At 40.6% G+C, this 19,978-nt stretch overlaps 1 protein-coding gene across 4 annotated transcripts in view; it reads left to right on the top strand.

Moving 5' to 3' along the window:
• The window catches only part of STON2 (stonin 2), a 127,173-nt gene extending 115,358 nt beyond the window's left edge, over positions 1–11,815 (top strand). For all 4 annotated transcript variants that reach the window (XM_074327088.2, XM_074327087.2, XM_074327085.2 and 1 more), the window contains 3 exons: positions 523–2,361; positions 6,775–6,977; positions 8,481–11,815. In XM_074327088.2, the coding sequence (XP_074183189.1) occupies positions 523–2,361; positions 6,775–6,977; positions 8,481–8,564 (2,126 nt within the window). In that variant the 3' untranslated portion in view covers positions 8,565–11,815. The remainder of the gene's footprint in view (positions 1–522; positions 2,362–6,774; positions 6,978–8,480) is intronic.
• Positions 11,816–19,978: the final 8,163 nt, after the last annotated feature.

Below are 19,978 nucleotides of genomic sequence, written 5' to 3'. Positions count from 1 at the left end.
GGATGTTAACATTTTGTCTTACTATTTATTGATTACATTTGGGGGGAAAAATCCCTCCAGTTACATTATTTGCAATCATATTATTACTTGGAGCAGATAACTTGTTTTATTCAGTGAGATCAGCTGTATATCATTTTGTGTATGAAGTGGTTTTCAATGTTTAAAAATTAAGGCTACATTCTTTAGGGCAGAGTAAAGAAAACATCTATTCCACGAACATTATAAAGTAAAGGGAGAATGTATAAGAGTTAAATTGCAAGGGACCTTGACTCTACCAGTACTTGTGTATCAATAGACTGGTTTGCATTCTTACTGTCGTTTATATATGGCCCCTCTAGTGTGTTTATTACAGAATTATGAGATCTGTGCCCAAACTAAGCATTTGAGACAGGTAATGAGCTGCTTTGGAATTTACTGGATTTCAGCTAAAATTCTAATAAATTCAGTAAATTTCTTACCTCAGTTTCCCATACCTCCAAAGGCCCGAATAGCAGCCCTCATATGTTCTTCTTTTCCTTTTAGATAATTCTTCCTCACTCCAGGAAGATGAAGAGGTAGAGATGGAGGCCATCAGCTGGCAGGCCAGCAGTCCAGCCATGAATGGACACCCTGCCACTCCGGTGACCCCTGCTCATTTCCCTAGCTGGGTCACTTTTGATGACAATGAAGTCAGCTGCCCTTTGCCACCCATCACCTCTCCCCTGAAGGCAAACACACCACCTAGTGCATCTGTGATCCCAGATGTACCTTATAACTCAACTGGGTCATTTAAGAAGAGGGAACGTCCCAAGAGCACTTTAGTGAATTTCTCCAAAGCTCAGAAGCTGGACATTTCCTCCTTAAACCATCCGCCTTCCATAACTGAAGCTCCACCATGGAGGGCAACCAATCCTTTCCTGAATGAGACTCTACAGGATGTACAACCCTCCCCTATCAACCCTTTCAGCGCTTTCTTTGAGGAGCAGGAGAGGCGTTCCCAAAACAATTCCATTTCCAGCACCACAGGCAAAAGCCAAAGAGATTCTCTTGTTGTCATCTACCAGGATGCCATCAGTTTTGATGACTCAAGCAAAAACCAGTCACACTCTGATGCTGTTGAAAAACTCAAACAACTCCAAATTGATGACCCTGATCACTTAGGTAATGCGACACTAACGGATGATGACCCAGTAGGCTGGATTGAACTGGACGACCACCCGCCTGCTTCAGCACTGTCCCGGCCCAGGAATGGGTGGCCAATGATGCTAAGGATCCCTGAGAAGAAAAACATCATGTCCTCCAGGCACTGGGGACCCATCTACATCAAACTGACAGACAGTGGTTACCTGCAGCTGTATTATGAACAGGGCTTAGAAAAACCATTCCGTGAGTTTAAGCTGGAGATCTGCCACGAGATTTCTGAACCCCGACTCCAAAACTACGATGAGAATGGCAGGATCCACAGCTTGCGGATAGACCGTGTCACCTACAAGGAGAAGAAGAAATACCAGCCCAAACCTGCTGTTGCCCACACAGCAGAGAGGGAGCAAGTGATTAAGCTGGGCACCACCAATTACGATGATTTCCTGAGCTTCATCCGTGCAGTTCAGAACAAGCTCATGGATCTGCCGGTGTTGTCGATGGAATTGAGCACGGTCGGCTTGAACTACCTTGAGGAGGAGATTACAGTGGATGTCAGAGATGAATTCTCTGGCATTGTGAGCAGAGGAGACAGCCGGATTCTCCAGCACCACATCTTGACACGGATCCACATTCTGAGTTTCCTGTCTGGGCTTGCGGAATGCCGCTTGGGCCTCAATGATGTCCTCATCAAAGGGAACGAAATCGTTTCCCGGCAAGACATCATGCCGACCACCACCACAAAGTGGATCAAGCTCCATGAGTGCCGTTTTCATGGCTGTGTGGACGAGGATGTATTCAACAACTCACGGGTTATTCTGTTCAACCCTTTGGATGCGTGCCGCTTTGAGCTGATGCGGTTCAGGACGGTATTTGCTGAGAAGACCTTGCCTTTCACGCTCAGGACGGCAGCAAGCATCAATGGGGCAGAGGTGGAGGTGCAGAGCTGGCTAAGGATGTCCACCGGCTTCTCCTCTAACTGTGACCCTCTCACTCAGGTTCCCTGTGAGAATGTGATGGTTCGCTACCCTGTGCCCAGTGAGTGGGTGAAAAACTTCCGCAGGGATAGCGTCCTGGGAGAAAAGTCTCTGAAAGCCAAAGTGAACCGGGGGGCCAGTTTCGGCTCCACTAGTGTATCTGGCTCTGAGCCTGTCATGAGGGTAACTCTGGGAACTGCCAAGTATGAACATGCCTTTAACTCCATTGTATGGAGGATAAACCGATTGCCCGATAAAAACTCAGGTAGGTAGAGACTTCCCGTCTGTGAAAACCACCACACAGTTGCCAGCGAGCTGGGATCAGAGTGCCACGTGCTATTATTATTCCCCTCCGAAGTGCTGAGTTTTGTTGTGTGATGGGAATGGTGATGGGGGGAGTGGGGGAACCATAAAAGCAAAAGTATTTGAGTGATGTAAGTAACAAACAGGGATGACCCAGTTCACGGCCATCTTTTTACCCCCTTAACTATCACATTTCTTCCATAAAACTGCATTATTCTCTTCAGCTGAGCTGCTAAACAGCTTTCCAGGACAGCTTATAAATTGATATTCCTTTCTGACCCACTAAAGTATGATCTGTGGTGCTGGAAGCTATCCATTTTCAGATCCTAGTAGAAGGCTTCTGGATTCTGAAGAGACATCTTTTCAACTATGCCCTTGGTGTAGGTAAAAAGGCCAGTTTATGGCGAATCATATGTACAATACAGGTGAGGAGCAGATTTATAATTCCAGCCACCCTATGGCAGGCCTGTCACTCACAGTATCTTGAACTCAGAGTTGGAATCTGGGGATGGGAAAGAGGAGAGATGGCCTCTGACCTAGCCAGGATGTGAAGTTCCAAAACATCTGAAAGTCCATCAGACAAAAAGTGAAGGAAGGAATGTTTGATTTAAAGAAAGAAAGAAAGCTTAGCCAGCCCTGGCTGGACTGCTCACAGCTATCAGGGGTGCTTTTGTGCTTGAGTGAGCCCAGAATGCAATGACTTTCCTCATAAGTCCAGTGAGACTTGGTGAAAGGACAAAACTAGGAAGTAATCAAAGCAGCTCCAGCAGCCTTATTTATCGCAGTAAGTCTGGGTGACCCCAATGGCAGTCAGTAAGCCCGCAATCCTTTGATCTTTTAAACCACTTCTCCTTGTTTATAAGAAACTTGGCTCATCTGTTGGCAAAAGTGGATATGTTAGCTGAGCAAAGAGAATAAGGTTTGGCAAAACTCTTGTTTGAAATTTCTTCCTCTGATGCAGATATTCTTCTTTCCATTCTCAATATTAAATCCTAACAGTGTGTTCAGAGTCTTCATTTCCTGTTCTGAGTGTGGAGAGGCTGTGTTTTCATACTCTAAGTGTAATATGATGTGATGGCAAGAGGCAGTATGATCTGGTCCGCTCTCCAGGCGTTCCAAGCAGTGGACACACACCAGGCACTCTGAATCAGACGCTGGGTGTAGTGGTGCACATTCGAGAGACAATTGGACCTCTGTGTCTGAGGCTGGATTTGCCACGCTCTATTTCTAAAATGACAGAATTTTTCAAGCAAAGTCTTCCTAGCTGTGCTTGCTAATTCATTTCCCCTTAAACAGCAATATATTTTCTGGGGTGATAGCACAGTGATTTCTACCTCATCCGCAAGGCCCATCTGATGGAAGAAAGAGCCCTGGGGAAGAGAACAGAGGTGACAGGGAGAAAATTACTGTTTGACCTGCTAGACACTTGACATGGGAAAAGATATGGCCTCAGGTTTATGTATATTGGAATTTTTAGCTCTTAAGTATACTAAGCATGGATTCAGATAACTTAACGTAGAACTATTGGATTTTTCAAGCTAGAAGGGGCATTTGGGGATAACGTACTCAAACCTTTTCTTTCTACATATGAGAAAATTAAGGACCAGGAAGTGACATGACTCATCTGAAGTTACAAAGCCACATCCTTTTCGCAATACCGCAGCTGCCTCTTAGTAGATGACACCAATTAGACACAAACTTGAAATACGAGAACAGAGATTTACCATTGCTGGGGGTACTCACTGTGCCCAGCCCCTGCCGCCCCCATCCAGTGCTCCATCCATGAAACCAGAGAATTGATGATGATCTATTGGTAATTATACCTTTTCGGAGCTCTTCTGTCTTGGTCATCAGACAGTCTTGTGAAGGTGCCGTTTACAGATTATTTTCCACAATGCTCACACCTGCATTGTGAAGGAGGCCCGAAACTCTGCATGGCGATTCCCACCTGCGATGGCGCTGCATCCCTAGCCCCCAGCAGGCAGGGCGGTCACACCATAGGCAGGATGGGTCTGCAGGTTTGCTCCTCTGGCTTTGCTGGCCTCTCAAGCCTGCAGCCACAGCTGCTTTATCCCATTTCCAGCCACCAAAAGACTAACAAGCTGCCATTGGATTCCAGCAAGGCTCCTGCCAGCAGGGTCCAGCCCAGCTCTGTGCATGTATAGTCCCCATCTCTTTGTTTTCTACCAGGACCCTGCCCATCCTAATTTCAGGAGTTTTTCTTAAGCCTAGAAGGCACCAGAACAAAGCATCAGTGCTGTTGCTTTTCCAGATCATCTGCCATGAAACAAAACATTCTGTCCTCATAGGTAGCTTTCTTTTATGGAAAACAGAAATCTGAATTTTAATGCTAAATTTTCTCAACTTCATTAAGGAAGATGACATAACATGTGGGCTGATTACCATAAATTAAACTCTACTCATTTTCAAAATTGCACTTCTCTGTCTGTCCACCAGCCCTACACGTCCATTAACTAATGCTGGGAATCAAGAAAGAATGCTGCTTTCTCAATATGCCAACAATGTGTAAATAAGGATAATTAGGTAAAACTGTTGTTCACCTTGCTATTGAATTAAATTAAGAAACTCCTTTATATACTTTGTACTGATCTAAATTTATAGCAGTACATTGAGAGGAGTTTGGGACATAATTTGGTGTCAGTCAGATCTGAGTTTTATTCCCAGCCGTACAATTTAATGGCTGTGTGCCCTCAGGCAATTTCCTTAAACCTCTCAGAAATCTCATTTTCCTCATCTATAAAATAGGGTTATTAATACCCAGCTCATTAAGAATGAAATTAGACAATGCTTTTAAGTGTTTAGTAGTCTCTGGCCTGTAATAACTATTCAATATATAACGGCTATATAATTATATCTATGGTACACGATTTTAAAAAAATTGAATGGATTCATTTTCAAAAAATGTCATTTTTACTATTATATGTATCTTATTTAAATTCCTTTTCTAAAACCAGTGCAAATTTTCAATTAATTTCCCTGAGTATTACTCATTAGAAATAACCATTGAAATATCTCACATACGTGAAACACAGCAAAACAAATACTTCACTCTGTAATGTTTTCCTTGGAGAGAGGGTGTGTACGGCCTCATTCTCTGAGATTAAAAATTCCTGCCCAGACCAATAAAGGAAATTGAAATTGTTTATTTGGGAAAATTCAGATAACTAAAGGCTGCTTCAGATACATAATGAAATCAAAGTCATGTAACATTGTTTATCCACAGAGAGTTGCTATACGGGGCTTCTTACAGCTGACTGTCTGCAGCCCTCATCCCCCTGCAAACCTGGTCTTGCAGCTTGGAGACTCAGGTGACGTGGTTAAAACAATTTGGAGTCACTGCTGGGTTCAGTTCTTAGCTCTGCCACTTTCTCGTATAATGTAATACTATGACCTCAAGAGATTGTTATGAAGAGGCAGTGAGAGAATCTGCATGAAGCATTTAGCACAGTTGCTGGTACAGTGTGCTCAACAGATGGATCCTACATCAGATGAATGATGACGACAGTTATCGTCTCAGAAATAAGCTCTGACTCTTTTCCCTCAAATATCTCAGAATTCTCAAATGAAAATCAAACCTTCAGTTTGCCATCAAAGTATAGTAGAACTAGTTGTAGATTTATAGAATTAAAGAACAGGAAGGGACTATGCTTGGCATTTTCCAGGCCATACTTTCCTACCACCTTCCAACTCCCCCACTTTACAGATGAGGAATTGAGGCCTGAAGAGAATAAAGGACTTAGGTGTGGGGACTCTGCCACTTAGCAGGAGAGCTGGAAGTCAGACCCAGCTATCCTGACTTTAGTCTGTGTGCTCTCCAGTGGACCCTATTATTCCCTAATAAAAATGTGCCTTTTTTGTGGGCTTTGTCGTTGATTCATGCCTTCACCCTTACAAGCATGCCAAACACATTTTCTTTTTTAAATATGAAATGCTATTAAGAAAATTCAATTCATCTTTCAAAGGAAATCAATGATTTCGCTCTAGGTGGCTGTCACTGATGTTTTATTAGGTGCTAAGTGCTGATCTCTTTCATTCCTTTCTGCTAATCTATAGCCCCTATTTCTTAGTATTTGTGCTGTGTTCACATATCACTCAGACCTGAGCTGGCAGAATAGCCTCTGTTTCTCAGGCCATGGTTTTGATTGCTAAGATACCAGGCTACTATTGATATAATCAGATAGTGTTATATCGAAGGGTCTCCGGCACATGTAGTGTGATTTCTGCTGAGGTAAATCCTCTGCTCAGTGTTGAAACCTCTGAAAGACTTCCAGGCCTTATTTGTTACTGCGGTGGCTCATCTTCCACCTTCTCCCCAAAGAACCTGATCTCTAGCTTCTTCGTCTTTGTTTCGTAGCTTCTGGTCACCCACACTGTTTCTTCTGCCACCTTGAACTTGGCTCTGACCAGGAAGTGCCTTCCAGATTTGCCAGTCACGTGAATGTCGAGTTCAGCATGCCCACAACTTCTGCCTCGAAAGCTGCTGTAAGATCCATCTCCGTGGAGGATAAGACTGACATCAGGAAGTGGGTGAATTACTCCGCACACTACAGCTACAAGGTAGCCCGGGGAGGCACCTGGCAAACGTGTCCAAACCCATCTGTTCACCCCTGTACCCTCTCCCCCTCTCATTCCTTTTAGCAGTGCCTGCCTTGGAGGAGGTTCACCATTGTACATAGCCTTGAATGAGTCTGCCCTGATTTAAATGAATAATCTCTCTAGTGGGCAAGAGAAAGGTTGGGGGGAAAAAGAAGGTGATGAAAGAGGAGAATATAATGTGTTTCAATCATCATGAACAGCAACAATAAACATGAGTAATGGGGTAAAGGGATTATTGCTGCTCATTCATAAGAGTGTTGCAGAGTAGTAATCATAGAAGTAAGTGGAAGGGAGTGTCAGAAACAGCTAACCCAAAGCATATTATTTCAGTTACAGAAGTTGATGGAGTGGATCTGAGTAAAGTTAGGACACAGATGACCTGGTCACTGGGCTGTAACAGGTCAAAACTCAAAAGCCAAACCAGCTTTCATAACTGTAATTGGATTAGGGCTGTGCAAGGAGGAAACTGAACTGGAGTGTACTGACCTGAGCAGTGATTATATCCTGAGGAGTTAGAAGTTCAAAAGGAGATTAAATGCCAAAGATGGAAAATGGAGGTTACCGAAGAAGGATTTTGTGAAGTAGTTTAATAATTTTCTATTCTTAATAATAGCCTTAGATTTATACGATGATTTTTTTGTCTAATTGCTTCCTTAGTTGTGTGATCTACCAAAAAGAACAAATCCTCCATCTTGTGGCCAGAAAAAAAATAGCACTTTCCTCAAATATGACCCTGGTGGACTCTTCTGTCTGGAATTGTTTCCCGTGTCATGAACATCCAAAGTGTTGTTGCGGGCAACAGCTTTAATTATGAAACTCCCTTCTAGAAACATTCCCTGCCTGACATACAAAAGGTTTCAGTTGAAGTGTGTCACTTTCAAGGCAAGATTAATTGATTAATCCCTTTATATACAGTTACAGTATTTTGCAGAACATATAGGTAGAACTGTAACCACTGCAATACTTACCAGTTGGGAGACTTTTTAAAGAGCAAATGTAATGGAGAGTGTCAACAACCAAAGGCAAAGGAATTCATTCATTTAATAAACCTTGTCATTGTCTGCTGTGAGCCTACATTACTGGGCTACAGTAGTGAATAGGGCCAGCCCCTCTCCTATGGAGCGTGTGTTGTGTGTGCCAGGTACCATGGGAATATGGAGGGGGGGCACCTAACTCTACCTAACAAGTCAAGAATAGCTTCATAGTAGAGGTGATTTTTGAGCCACTGCGCAAGGCAAAGAGTAAGAATTTTCCAGGTGGGCTATGAGGGAGAGGGAATTCGAGACCAAGCAAAGAGAACGTGCAAAGAGAGAATCGTAATACACGTAGGGCCAATGACTCCAGGGTGGCTAAAGCCCAAAACATTAACAAAGAACCTATACCTACTGAGGTATTCTCTTCGTTTGTTTATTTCTTGAGATACTTTTCTTTCTGATATTTCTCTCCAACTTTTATTCTTGGCAGGTGGAGATTGAGCAGAAAAAGAGTTTGAAGCCAGATTTTGAAGGCGATGAAATGGAAACTCCCAAGGAGTGTGGGGTCCAGTGATGAGGCCCTACTGCAGGGGCCTGACCGGAGTCCCCATAGGATGTCTTCCCGAATAGCTGAAGTTCAAGTCAGTACCTGCCATGACTCCTCCACCTTGGGAACAGTGCACTGGATCTTCCTGTTTGTGGTTATCTGCATTTTAACAGGAAACCCTGAGGTGGTTGCTTTGGAGAGGCTCTGATCGAGCTGGAAGTACCTTTTGGAGCTTGTTAATTATGCCTCCTTCTCTCCGCACTGCTTAGCTCATAGCACTTGGGTGTGGCTTGTTGTGGTTCCCAGAGTCAGGAAAAGAGCCTCCTACTTTGGTGTTGGCATGGTTTCCTTCTGATGGTCTTATGTCACTTACATGAGATTCTGGAAAACACCGTCTTGAGAAGTTAATTAATTAAGAACCCATCTTTGTCACTCCTTTTAGAAAAGGTTCAGAAAAGGAACAAAACAAATTTCTTCTTTGGGGCTACTGGTCCTTTCATAGGTGTCTCCATTCTTAAAATAGTCACACTATGCAGTAGTAGTTTTCAAGGCATTTCTCTCTTGGTTCTAGGCTGTGTTGATGGAAATGCTTTTTCCATCTCTCTAAGGTTTCAGTCACAGGGTTTACCACTGTGAGTCACAATTGACAGTGGAAAAAAGGCACAATAGGATCTCTACGATTAGCCCCATATTCTGCAAAGGGTGGCTGTTGAAGGGAAAGCAAATTTGAGCTTATTTTTCTTCATTCTGGAGAAAAGAGACATTAGTGGTAAAATTATACTCAATTTAGGAGAGAGCTCCTATCCTAGTGAATTCCCAAATTCACACTGAAAAAGATAGGCCATTTCTGATTCCTGAAACAAATGGATGTATACCTATATATCTATGTGGAATACCTCAGGCGTTTGTCAGGGGCATTTGGGAGCTCTTTTTATACCTCACAGCCAATTGACAGTGCATGTCTCTTTAACTCAAACTTTACAGGAAGTGTATGCAGAAAAGATGATTAAAGCTGTGTCAAAGCTAAGCTTATATGACCTTTTCCCAGAAATTCAGGGTTTAATAATCACAGAATTGTAATAGATCTAAAAGGCAGAAGACTCTAGGGTAGAGATGGGGGAAAGCCATGTTTTTCTAATGTTGGGAACATTGACCCCTGATTCCAAGAGTCTGGGACAAGCACTCTACTTTCCCTTCATCCCTTCCTGCTTACGTTCTAGACCTCTGCTTCTTATTTGTACTTGGGTGTTTTCTACTATACAAGGAACTACATCAGCCATCCCAAAGGGGACACCTGCTCAGTAATTTAAAGGCAGCTTCTATCTGCCTTTCTATTTCGCTATGTAAATTGAATCAGAGGATGGAAAGCACGCTTAGCAGATTTGTAGATGACACAGAAAGACATGTATCCCGTCTATTGACTGGCAGATTCAGGATTAAGTTATTCGATGAATATTCATTAAATTCTAACTATGTACTGACACTAGGCTATAGAAATCATTACAGTTTTTTGAAATACGTAAGCATAAGACTGAAACTAAAAGGATGAAATTGAGTAGGCATTAATGAGAAACTACAGTCTGAGTTTTTTTTAAAATGCAACCTTCTAAGTGTAGAGTGGTGTACGTATGTGTGTATTTGTGGAGGTGTGTGTTTATATGTGTGTGTTGATGGGAAGGGTGGTAGAAAGTCCTGGTTTCACAGAAGTTCATGTAGAAGAAGCATTTTCTTCAGGAAATAGAAGGTCAATTTTGAATCAGGAGTGTATCGTGGCTATTCACCAAGGTAATGCATTCAAACTGTGGTATTAGAAATCCAGGGAGCCCTGCATGTTGCACTGGTAAGTCTACATCTGGATGGAGGGTTGGGTTCCATTCTGGGTACCATGTGTTAAGAGAGACATTAATAAATTGATTGTGTCCAGAGGCTGGTGGCCAGAGTTGTGAAGGGTCTGATTAAATAAGGAACAGGGGAATAGATCCCGTGAAGAACACAAGGTACAGCTGGAAAGGGAGTGCAGAAAAAGAGAAAATGGTATGAGAGCTGCATTGAAATTTCTGTTGAGCTCTAAAAACGGAGAAGAATTAGATTTATTCTGTGTAGCTTCACGGGGCAAACATAGGAACAAAGGGGACTTTTATAAATGACAGATGTTTGCTTCAATATAAGAAAATGTTTTCTAATAAGAGTTGTTTTAAAGAGGGATAGACTCAAGCAGTAAAATTTCCTGCTGCTGCAAATGCCCAAAGTCAAAATAGTCATCTATTCCAGATGCTGTGCAAAGGTCTCTTACAGTGGATTGGAGCTGGATGACTACCAAGATCCCTTCTCCATGTAGGTTTAGTCTCAGTAGTAACAGTACTCTCTAACTCTAGTTACTTTTTTCTTTGATAAGTGGTTTTTCATGCTCTTTGAAATACAGTGGGGTCCCCCAGAGGTCTTCATCAACTGAGGGCTCCAAGGCCTAGCCCTTCCCCTATTGTACTAAAGGCATATGAGATTCCTCATTGAAACACCGAGATGAATTGAAGAGCTGGCAAAGCGAAGGTCATTCTGGTACCTTTCTTATTGAAGATTAGCATCTGGACAACCTCTCAAGATCTCTGCCTCGCCTGCTAGCATCATGTATACTACTTCTTGGACACCCCCACCACCCCTCACCTGCCTCCCCCTTGGTTAACTCTCACTGTCTTCATGCTTTCACTTGGACGTGTTTTGGTTTTTTTTTAAACCAAGGGTTTGGAATATCCCTTTCATGCTATCCATGCATTCAGCAAGCAAATTATTATTAATCTTGAAACACTTACCACCTTGATTTCATCAAATGTGTTTTCCTTCTACTGTCTTGGAGAAACTGATTATGCGTAGCGTTTAGGGGTTAGAGAATGTAACACTATATGTTTTCAGCCCTTAATAGCCTACATACAAAACACAATTGGGTAAATTACCTTTCTCATGTGCAGATTCTAAGTCTGTCACGCTGGATTTTGTGTGTGTGGTCACAAATAATCCTTGTCTGTGTTATCAGTAATGTGAAAATAGTAAAAGTTAATTCATTTTACCAGTGCATAGTATTTCTATTAGAACATTAATCAGATGTCACATATCAACAGCTGTACTTTCTTTTGAGCCTAGTGGCTTACTTTGTGACTTCATAGTAAGAGGATTAGAAAAGTACTCATTATGACATGTCAAACAAGAGAATATGAGGAAATCCCCTTTGCCACTCTTGTAAACATTTTGCATTTCACTTATATTAAATATTATTCTGGACAGTGGGTTTTTTTTGTTTTTGTTTTTGTTTTTTATTTGGTTCTATCACTCTTCTCTACCTTCCTGCATTATTGGCAGGGCTCATAACCCTTGAGAACATTTTTTATGTAAAATATTTTTTATTTGAAATGAGAGTAGTTTCTATTCAAATCCAGTGAGTGGGTGAAGGCAGGAGTTTATTTCCCTAGAAATTCACATTCCCAAGAAATGTGATCTATGAAGGCAAGGAATGTATCTTATTTTTTGTTTCCAGTACTTAGCAAAAAGCTTGGAATATAATAGGTTCAGCCACTTTAAATCCTTGCTGGTGAGACAAATACATGTTAATGAAATAAAGGGAAATTACTATGTATTCAATACATGTTTGCGCAATGAATATTGACCCTGAAATTCTAAGACTATTTAACTCTTACTTATCGTCAAATACTTATATTAAAGCAAGCAAACATGCTTTTATTCCCTGGAAGACTTAAAATAATATCTCTTTCTTTTTATTCCTGCCTCCACTGGCAACTAATGATAGTTGTCAGCACTTAATGTGCAGCTGAATTTAAACTATAATGTACTTTATTCATGTTGAAACATATTGTTGTGCCCAAAGATACAGCAGTACAGATGCTGTCCATAGTCAAGATTATTGATTCAGTTTTGTTCCTGCAAGTCAGATCTCTGAGGAGTCTGAGCCTTGCCCATTGGATGTTCAGTGGGAGAAGAAAGCATTTGGTGGCGCGCACAGCCAGTCTTGGTATGCTAGGTCTTTTTTTTTTTTTTTTCTGCAATAGTAACCACTGACCAATGTTACTGTGTATTTCTTTTGTCACCACAGTAAGATGGAGGTCTGAGGTAAGGCTAAAACTCGTAAAATGAAATCAGGATTTCAGAGCTGCTTTTAAGTCACATAATAAGTTTAGTGGTGGGAAGGCAGAGAATGATCTGAATTTTGTTCTTAAAAACCTCGGGAATATTAAATTGATTTGAGTAGGAAGCACTGCCATCTAGCCTACTTTTAGAAATTCTCCCCGTTGGGAATGGTAACCTTAGCTCTTCTACAAAGGATAGTGATAAGTTAATCCTAGCATATCTACAGTTTAGATTATGTTAAGAATGCAATTTAAGAGAAAATTGAAAGAAAACTGACCAAAAACAATATTGAATCCACAGAAAATATCATCTAGAAAACAAATCATCTCTGACACTTCACTACCAAGTTCCATCTAAACCATGACAGCTCTTTATATAAAATTAGTCATGGCATTCTCACCAAGTTCTAACAATGTTTTCATCCCCCCCCTTTTGTTCCACCTTCCCTCCCCCCACTCTAGTTCAAGCCATTGTTTCTCAGTCTAGTTGTGTAGGACACAGATCCTTGGCCCATGCTGGTATTGTGAGCCTTGCACTCCCACCCATGGCAGCCCAGCTCCAGAGAGAGCTGTTGTTCACAATCTTAGCTGTAGAGGGCGCAGCTCACTGGCCCATGTGGGAATCGAACCAATGACCTGAGCCACGCGATAGGCCCCCTAACAATGTTTTCTAAACATTACCAATGTCTAGGCACCAGTTCCCTACAAATCACCACTTCTTAATTATTCTCTTTGTAAATGAAACTTGCTTTGCATTTTCTGACTCACATTTATGTATTTAAGGAGTTACAAGTGAACAAGGTGTATAAGAGTCATAAATGTAGAAAATAAATGTGTGTATCAGTAATATTTTCCCATGTATTAGCTAAAGCAGGAATATGGAATTTCTACATATCTTCTAGGGTGCCTTAGCAATTCTGACCGGGAGTCAGAATTTGGAGGGGAAAAAATGTGTCTCTGAACTTGCAATTCCAGAGCTGTAAAGAAATTATTCATACATAGTAATATACTTGGTAGTGTCTGGAGAGAAGCAGATAGCAGTTGTATGTAATGAAAAGCTATAAAAGAACAGACTCAAAAAATAAAATTTCAATATGAAAAAATATTCATATTGAATATAAATGAGATTATAGGGAGACGACAAATACAGCACTAGCCATCAAACCTCAAAATGCTTGAACTAGAGGCCATCCCTTAAAAGTAAGGAGTGCTAGGAAAAATTAAAGATTGCATAGCAGAGATAAACAATGGAATTAATTCAACAATTACTTATCAAGTGTCTACTCTGGTCAAGGTGCTACGCTAGCAGACAGATTCTCAAAGGGGAACTAAGAGCAAACATAAGGACACTGAGGGTTGTTGGGATAAAATTGGGGTTTCTGTGAATCTTTAAAGGACATAATCATGGAGACAATCACCATTTAAGTGACTTGCTATTTTCCCAATTGGGCTTCAGTAACTGCAGCTAAAAAAGTGAGGAAGTTGGACTAATTGTTCCCTTAGGTCAGGGGTGTCCAAACTTTTTTCAACGTTTTTCACCAAGGGCCATATGTGGTAAAATACACAAATAGCCGGGCCACTCACTCGAGGTGAAGTATGTATTGCCTCACCTGGTTTATTGAAGTAAACTAAATATATTTTTGGAATTTGCTGTGGGCCAATAAAAAATGGATTGCGGGCCGCAGTTGGCCCGCGGGCCGCAGTTTGGACACCCCTGGCTTAGGTCCTTTCCACTTTTGTGGATCATTTTATTAGGTTGGTGCAAAAGTAATTGCCGTTTAAAAGGTTAAAAATAATTGTTAAAACTGCAATTACTTTTGCACCAACCTAATACAAAATACCCTTTGTTGCTCTTGTCAGTGATACCTCATGTCAACAGGACTCTTCGAATATAGTCTTAAGAACCAAGAAATTTTAAAATTTGAGAATTGGGAAAATCAACTGGCCCATGTTTTCGTGTCTCTATTTTTTACCAATCTGCCCAGACGACAGAAAAACCCTGCAATCCTCTATTTTGTAGTTGCCTTCAAAACATAGATTAAAATGGAGGATCAAAAGCATGGTGAAGATCAGTTGGAATACTGCTCTGGAAGCGCCACTGGCATCACCCAGCACATCGGTGGTGTGAGTGTAAAGAAGAGCAGAAAGGTCTCCAAAATTCCCAAATGGATATTGGATTTGGGTTCTAAAAGAAGTTTTAACGCTTCCTGGGAGCTGAGGAGCCACTTTGGGATGATCAACGATTTATGGATATGTCGTTTTATATGAAAGACTAGAGAAATTGAAGGAGGAAAAAACGCTCAGTAAACATGCTGTTTACTCAGTTTCACTCAGGTGCCCTCAGTCAACACCCTGGGACTATTGTCCTATAGCTAAATGAGATGAAGGGTCTGTCCACCCTCTCCTCACTGTCTCTTAGCAACATAAAAATTGTAGTTTAAAAAATTTTTAAAACACGTACAAAGTAGCATCTCTTCTGTGGTGTCAGTATGATTTAATTTTCTTGTACTTAGAGTTGGTCAAATGTATTGGCTGAATTCCAACTGGACAGAGCAAAAAATTCCAGCATCCTCTGCCTCAGATCAAACTCTCAATGCTAGTTGTGGATAACATTTAGCCACACTGTGACCGAAGCCTTAAGCACCATGTGCTTCAGGACCAGCAACCCCACGTGATGTCCAATGGGAGGATTCTGGGAGAGCAGATGTGCAGATCCCGACAACACGCTGTTGGACCATAGTTTTTAAGGGTTTTGAAGTATGGGCGAGTGATGGAAGGGAAGAGTATGAACTTCTCTAACCTTAAGCCAGCATTCATTTAACCTTTATGTCCAACTGCCAACAGAACCTGGAGAACACTTTACCATGTTCAAGAAATTAAACAGAATCAGTGTGTTAGCCAGGAAATGATAAAAGAGTAACCCTTCTCACCCTCATTTTTGTAATGTCCATAGTGAATTTCAGTGTGTCAGGATGGACGGACCCAAGAGCCAATGAATGATTTAGCTGATCAAAGGCTTGTATTTTCCATCATTAGTCATCTACCCTCATTCGATGTAACTTTTTGTACTATTGTGGTTAATTTTATGTAAAACCAGTTTACCTAAAAAAAGTGATATGTGCCTATGTAATAAAGTCTATACACTGGCTAACTGTAGAGGTGAGATTTGGTTTTTAATTGTTCTGCTGATTGTCATCTGTAATCGTTTTTATGAGCTATGAAAATTATCTTTTAATAAAAATTTTTAAACAAAATCTGTCACTGTACAAGATTTAATGAGGTCAGGCATCATGAAAAATGTGTATTAAAAAGAAGGCCCATGACACAATTAATATGGGTAGTGACCGTAAGCTGACGAATTAACAAATGATCTGTTTAGTTATCCTAGTTAAGTTGATCATGTATATAATTTAGTCAGTTCAATACATGTTTATTTCATTCCTATTTTATACCCAGTTCTGTGAGAAAACAAAATGATACAGTGCTTAAGATTTTCTTCATGATAAGTATATACACATAGTATAAGTGAGAAATATAAAAGGGCACATAATCAAATAATATTTGCATTATGTTCCCAGCATATTTTCAGTGCTCAACAAATAACTGTTCAATCAATTGACAAGTTCAAATGACAATGTCAATATAAACTCAGATGGGACAAAAATCAATATGGACTAGAGGACTTGGGAAGTTTTCACAGGAAAGATGTCTTTTCAGTGAGACCTGGAGGTAGGGATAAAATTTAGCTCAGTGGCAAGAGGAAGAAGAGAGTTTAGAATTGGGAAGTTTTACCAGCATGAATTAACTGTTTCAGGTGTGAGAGTATCCTTTATCTGCCTCAAAGACCCACTGAGTGGAATGGCAGACTAAATAACTGGAATAGACATATAGAGAGTCTTCACGATACTTTATTATGCAAAGCAAATTTTAGTTCCACTCCATCGCCTGCTGTCATGAACCCACTGAAGTATCTTTCCAAACCAAAGTCTTAGATCTCCAAAAATCATTTATACAAACACAACTTTTAGATGAAGTTAAAGTCAAAATGCATGTACTTTCCTCCCCGAACAGTTTGAATCAACAAAAGGGAATAGGATAAAATCTCTACCTGTCAAGAGCAAATCCCAGGGCTTATGACATTTTTTTCTCTTTTCTCGTCTCCCTCCTCTTCTCCTTTTTCCTCCCCTCTCATCTTTCCACTAACAGGCTTCAAGTCCTGGGAACCTAGAAGATCTGGTGGCAGTGGCAAAGAAAGGGACATCTCAGAGACTGAACATTTTCAAATTTTTCCTATGTTGGACTGTTGAACAAACCCCTACTGCATATCTCTCCTGCTGCCTTAACGCTTGTGAGCTGCTTTTTAATGTTTATGTTTATTAGATTTATCCTCCTCCTAAAAAGCAATAGTTGACTAAGAGAACTGGCTTTCTCAGTATGTGGCAAAAATGTGCCAAAAGCAATACAAATCAGCAAGCATAAGTCAACATGCAACTGAATATGACTGAAATTCACTCTGTATTTTAGTAAAACTTTCTTATGGTCTCTTAGTGTAAATTCCCCCCACCCCCCCACCTCTGAGACTCTAGTCTGGAAAGTCTTCTCTCTACTGTTGCTTTTCTTTCTGTTTGCATCTCAGAGGTTAATGTTATCAGAAATGCTGAAAGAATGTTTAAATCTCCTGATTTGCCAGAAATCACAAAATCTATCTTCCTTTACTCTCTTAATAGGCTTCTGATAAGGGAATGACAATTGCAATGAAAAAGCAAGGCTCTATGTGGTGAAGGGGAGGGGACAGAGCACTTGGCCACCAGACTACATGGAGGGGGGAACTTGCTATTTCTTTTGCTATAAAAATACAAGCTATATATCAATTTATACTCTCCTGAGATTTTTAAATTATGAATTTAAGAAGTACTCAAGACATCAGTTTAAGGCTCAGTCTGGGAAAAGCTAGCAAGAAAGTCTATGTGATTTGTCAAGAAAAACATACAAAAGAAAAAACCTGAATAACGAAAGAAATATGAGCAAAACACCGTGACACTCCACAGAGGTGAACACTCGCTTCTAAGTGAATGAATAGACCTGGTTTCTCCTCAAGGTCTGTGACCCCCTTTTCACAAAAATTCTAGCGATGGGATTCCTACTTGCAGATAGGCAATGCTCGCGTTGTGGGAATGCTTCCTTTGGCAAGGCAGCACTATCAGTGGAGACTGGGACTTGGAAGACAATGGGCTCCTTATCTCTAAAACCCAGAAGTAAGTTATCTGTGCTCTCAGATGTTCTCTTTGTAAACCATTTGGTGCTTCACTTCCCAACCCTCTGCTGTCTCTGAATCCCACCTCAGGGAAGAGAGGACTAAATACAGCAGTAACGGATGTATCCAAAATCCTCCAGATCTTGGCAGTAATATTTTCGAACATTTGTTTCTAATTAGAAGTATTTTGAATACACCCTGGGGGTTGTGGAGACAGTACCTCCAAAAGTTGGCCTGTTTGAACAGCAAGCATCATCATCATCATCGCAATTTTTAGACCCTCCTTCTACCTAGTCTCTCCTCAACATATTTTATTTCCGCTAACTAAACCTAAGACACAAAATGCATATTTCTCACTACAAAACCTCTTATCAGATACATTTCACATGCTTGACATTTAACCTATAAATTCCTTTGCTTGCTCAATGTGCTTCGCTTACATTACTCAACAGTAACATCAATGGCTCACACATTGCTATGTGCTTTCTATGCATTACTTCATTTAATCCTCACAACAACTCTATGAAGTCAATATTATTACTGTCCTCATTTTACAGGTAAGAAAACTGAGCACACAGAGGTCATTTAACTTCACCAAGATTCATAAAGCTACTCCAGAGCCCTAGCTCTTAGCTACTGTATGCTGCTCTGCCACCTACCGAAAGTTTGTGAGTGGGTCAACTCAGTTCCAGGTGACAGCAATGACTAACCTATCTTCTAAGTACTCTGTCTTCTGCAGGAATAATTGCTAATCAAAACAGTAGTGATTCATGAAGCGTTTTGAAGCATCCACTCCATGTTCTATTCGGTGCAAAGGATACCAAGGTAAAAGAGAGATGGTTCACCTTCCAGAAATACTCAGTTCAGAAGATGGTTTTTGATGGCAAATCCACCATCATGGAGAGCAGCACATTTGGTATCTTTATTTGAATTACAAAAGGGCACTATGCTTTCGGGGCTGACAAAACCCCACATCAGAGCTTAGAGAATATTTCAAGTAGATCAAACATTGGATTCACCTCTACTTTCTCAGGAGAGTCCTTTTATGCAGCGTAAAAACTACACAACAGAATGTGCATTCTTAGGTCTACTGTTGGTACCCAAATTATGAGCTTGCAGAGATCTATTCTTTAAAGACAGACATGACAGTATCTGAAGCCTAAAATTTACAAAAACAAATACATATGTAAGGAAATATGGGAGTAGTAACTGAATGTTTTAATATTTTATTTTAATCCCAATATCAGTAAAAGGAAAGGTGAGCCAGCAGGAAACAAGATGTATAAAGGATCTGAAGGAAAAAAAAAAAGATGAAAAAAATGGAAAACGAAAATCAATGAAGAGGGGATAGTTGAAGGACCTACAGAGAATAAACACATCCTTGGTGTTGAAACTTTAGGAAAAGGTGACATGTGTATTTTGAATGAGCACATGCAGAAATGTTCCTAAGAATGGCTTTGGAAGGCTGTGTCACACACTTGCCAATGCAGCAATGTCATTGCAACAAGAAATGTTTCACATGTACTTTGAAAGTTGCGTTTGTCATGAGACCACAGAATCTTCTTGTCCACTCCATGATATAATCATCAACAACAAAACACAAACATTTAAGGAATTCTTAGGATTAGTAAAATAATTGGTTTTTGCTCCTAAATGCATTAAAACTTTAAAATATTGTCATTCTTGCCCTCAAAAAGAATTATACTTGAGAAGATAATGCAACGTATATACAACATGGGCTATATAAGTGGTACTGAAATGATGGATTTTAGAAATTCAGGGAGGAAATTAAATGAGCTATTATAATCAGGACAAAGATTTGAAGAAGGGATGTGTTTGGAACCAGCTCTTGAAAGTGTACCACTTCAAAAGGCAGAGGAGGAACATGGTGAGGAGGGCAAGTGCATACCAAGTAGGGGGAACATGATTGTGTCAGTAAAGGAAGTGTAAATGGTAGATTTAGACACAATCCATGTATCTATTTGATGAGAATAATAGAAATAATAGAAATGGCAAACTATGGCCAACTATATTTTCCCAAAATGAATTCAACG

Source organism: Rhinolophus sinicus, chromosome 3 (genome assembly GCF_057876585.1).
Source record: "Rhinolophus sinicus isolate RSI-liver-muscle chromosome 3, RSI-T2T, whole genome shotgun sequence".
Classification (NCBI taxonomy): Eukaryota; Metazoa; Chordata; class Mammalia; order Chiroptera; family Rhinolophidae; genus Rhinolophus; species Rhinolophus sinicus.
This window is presented reverse-complemented; position numbering and strand designations above follow the sequence as displayed.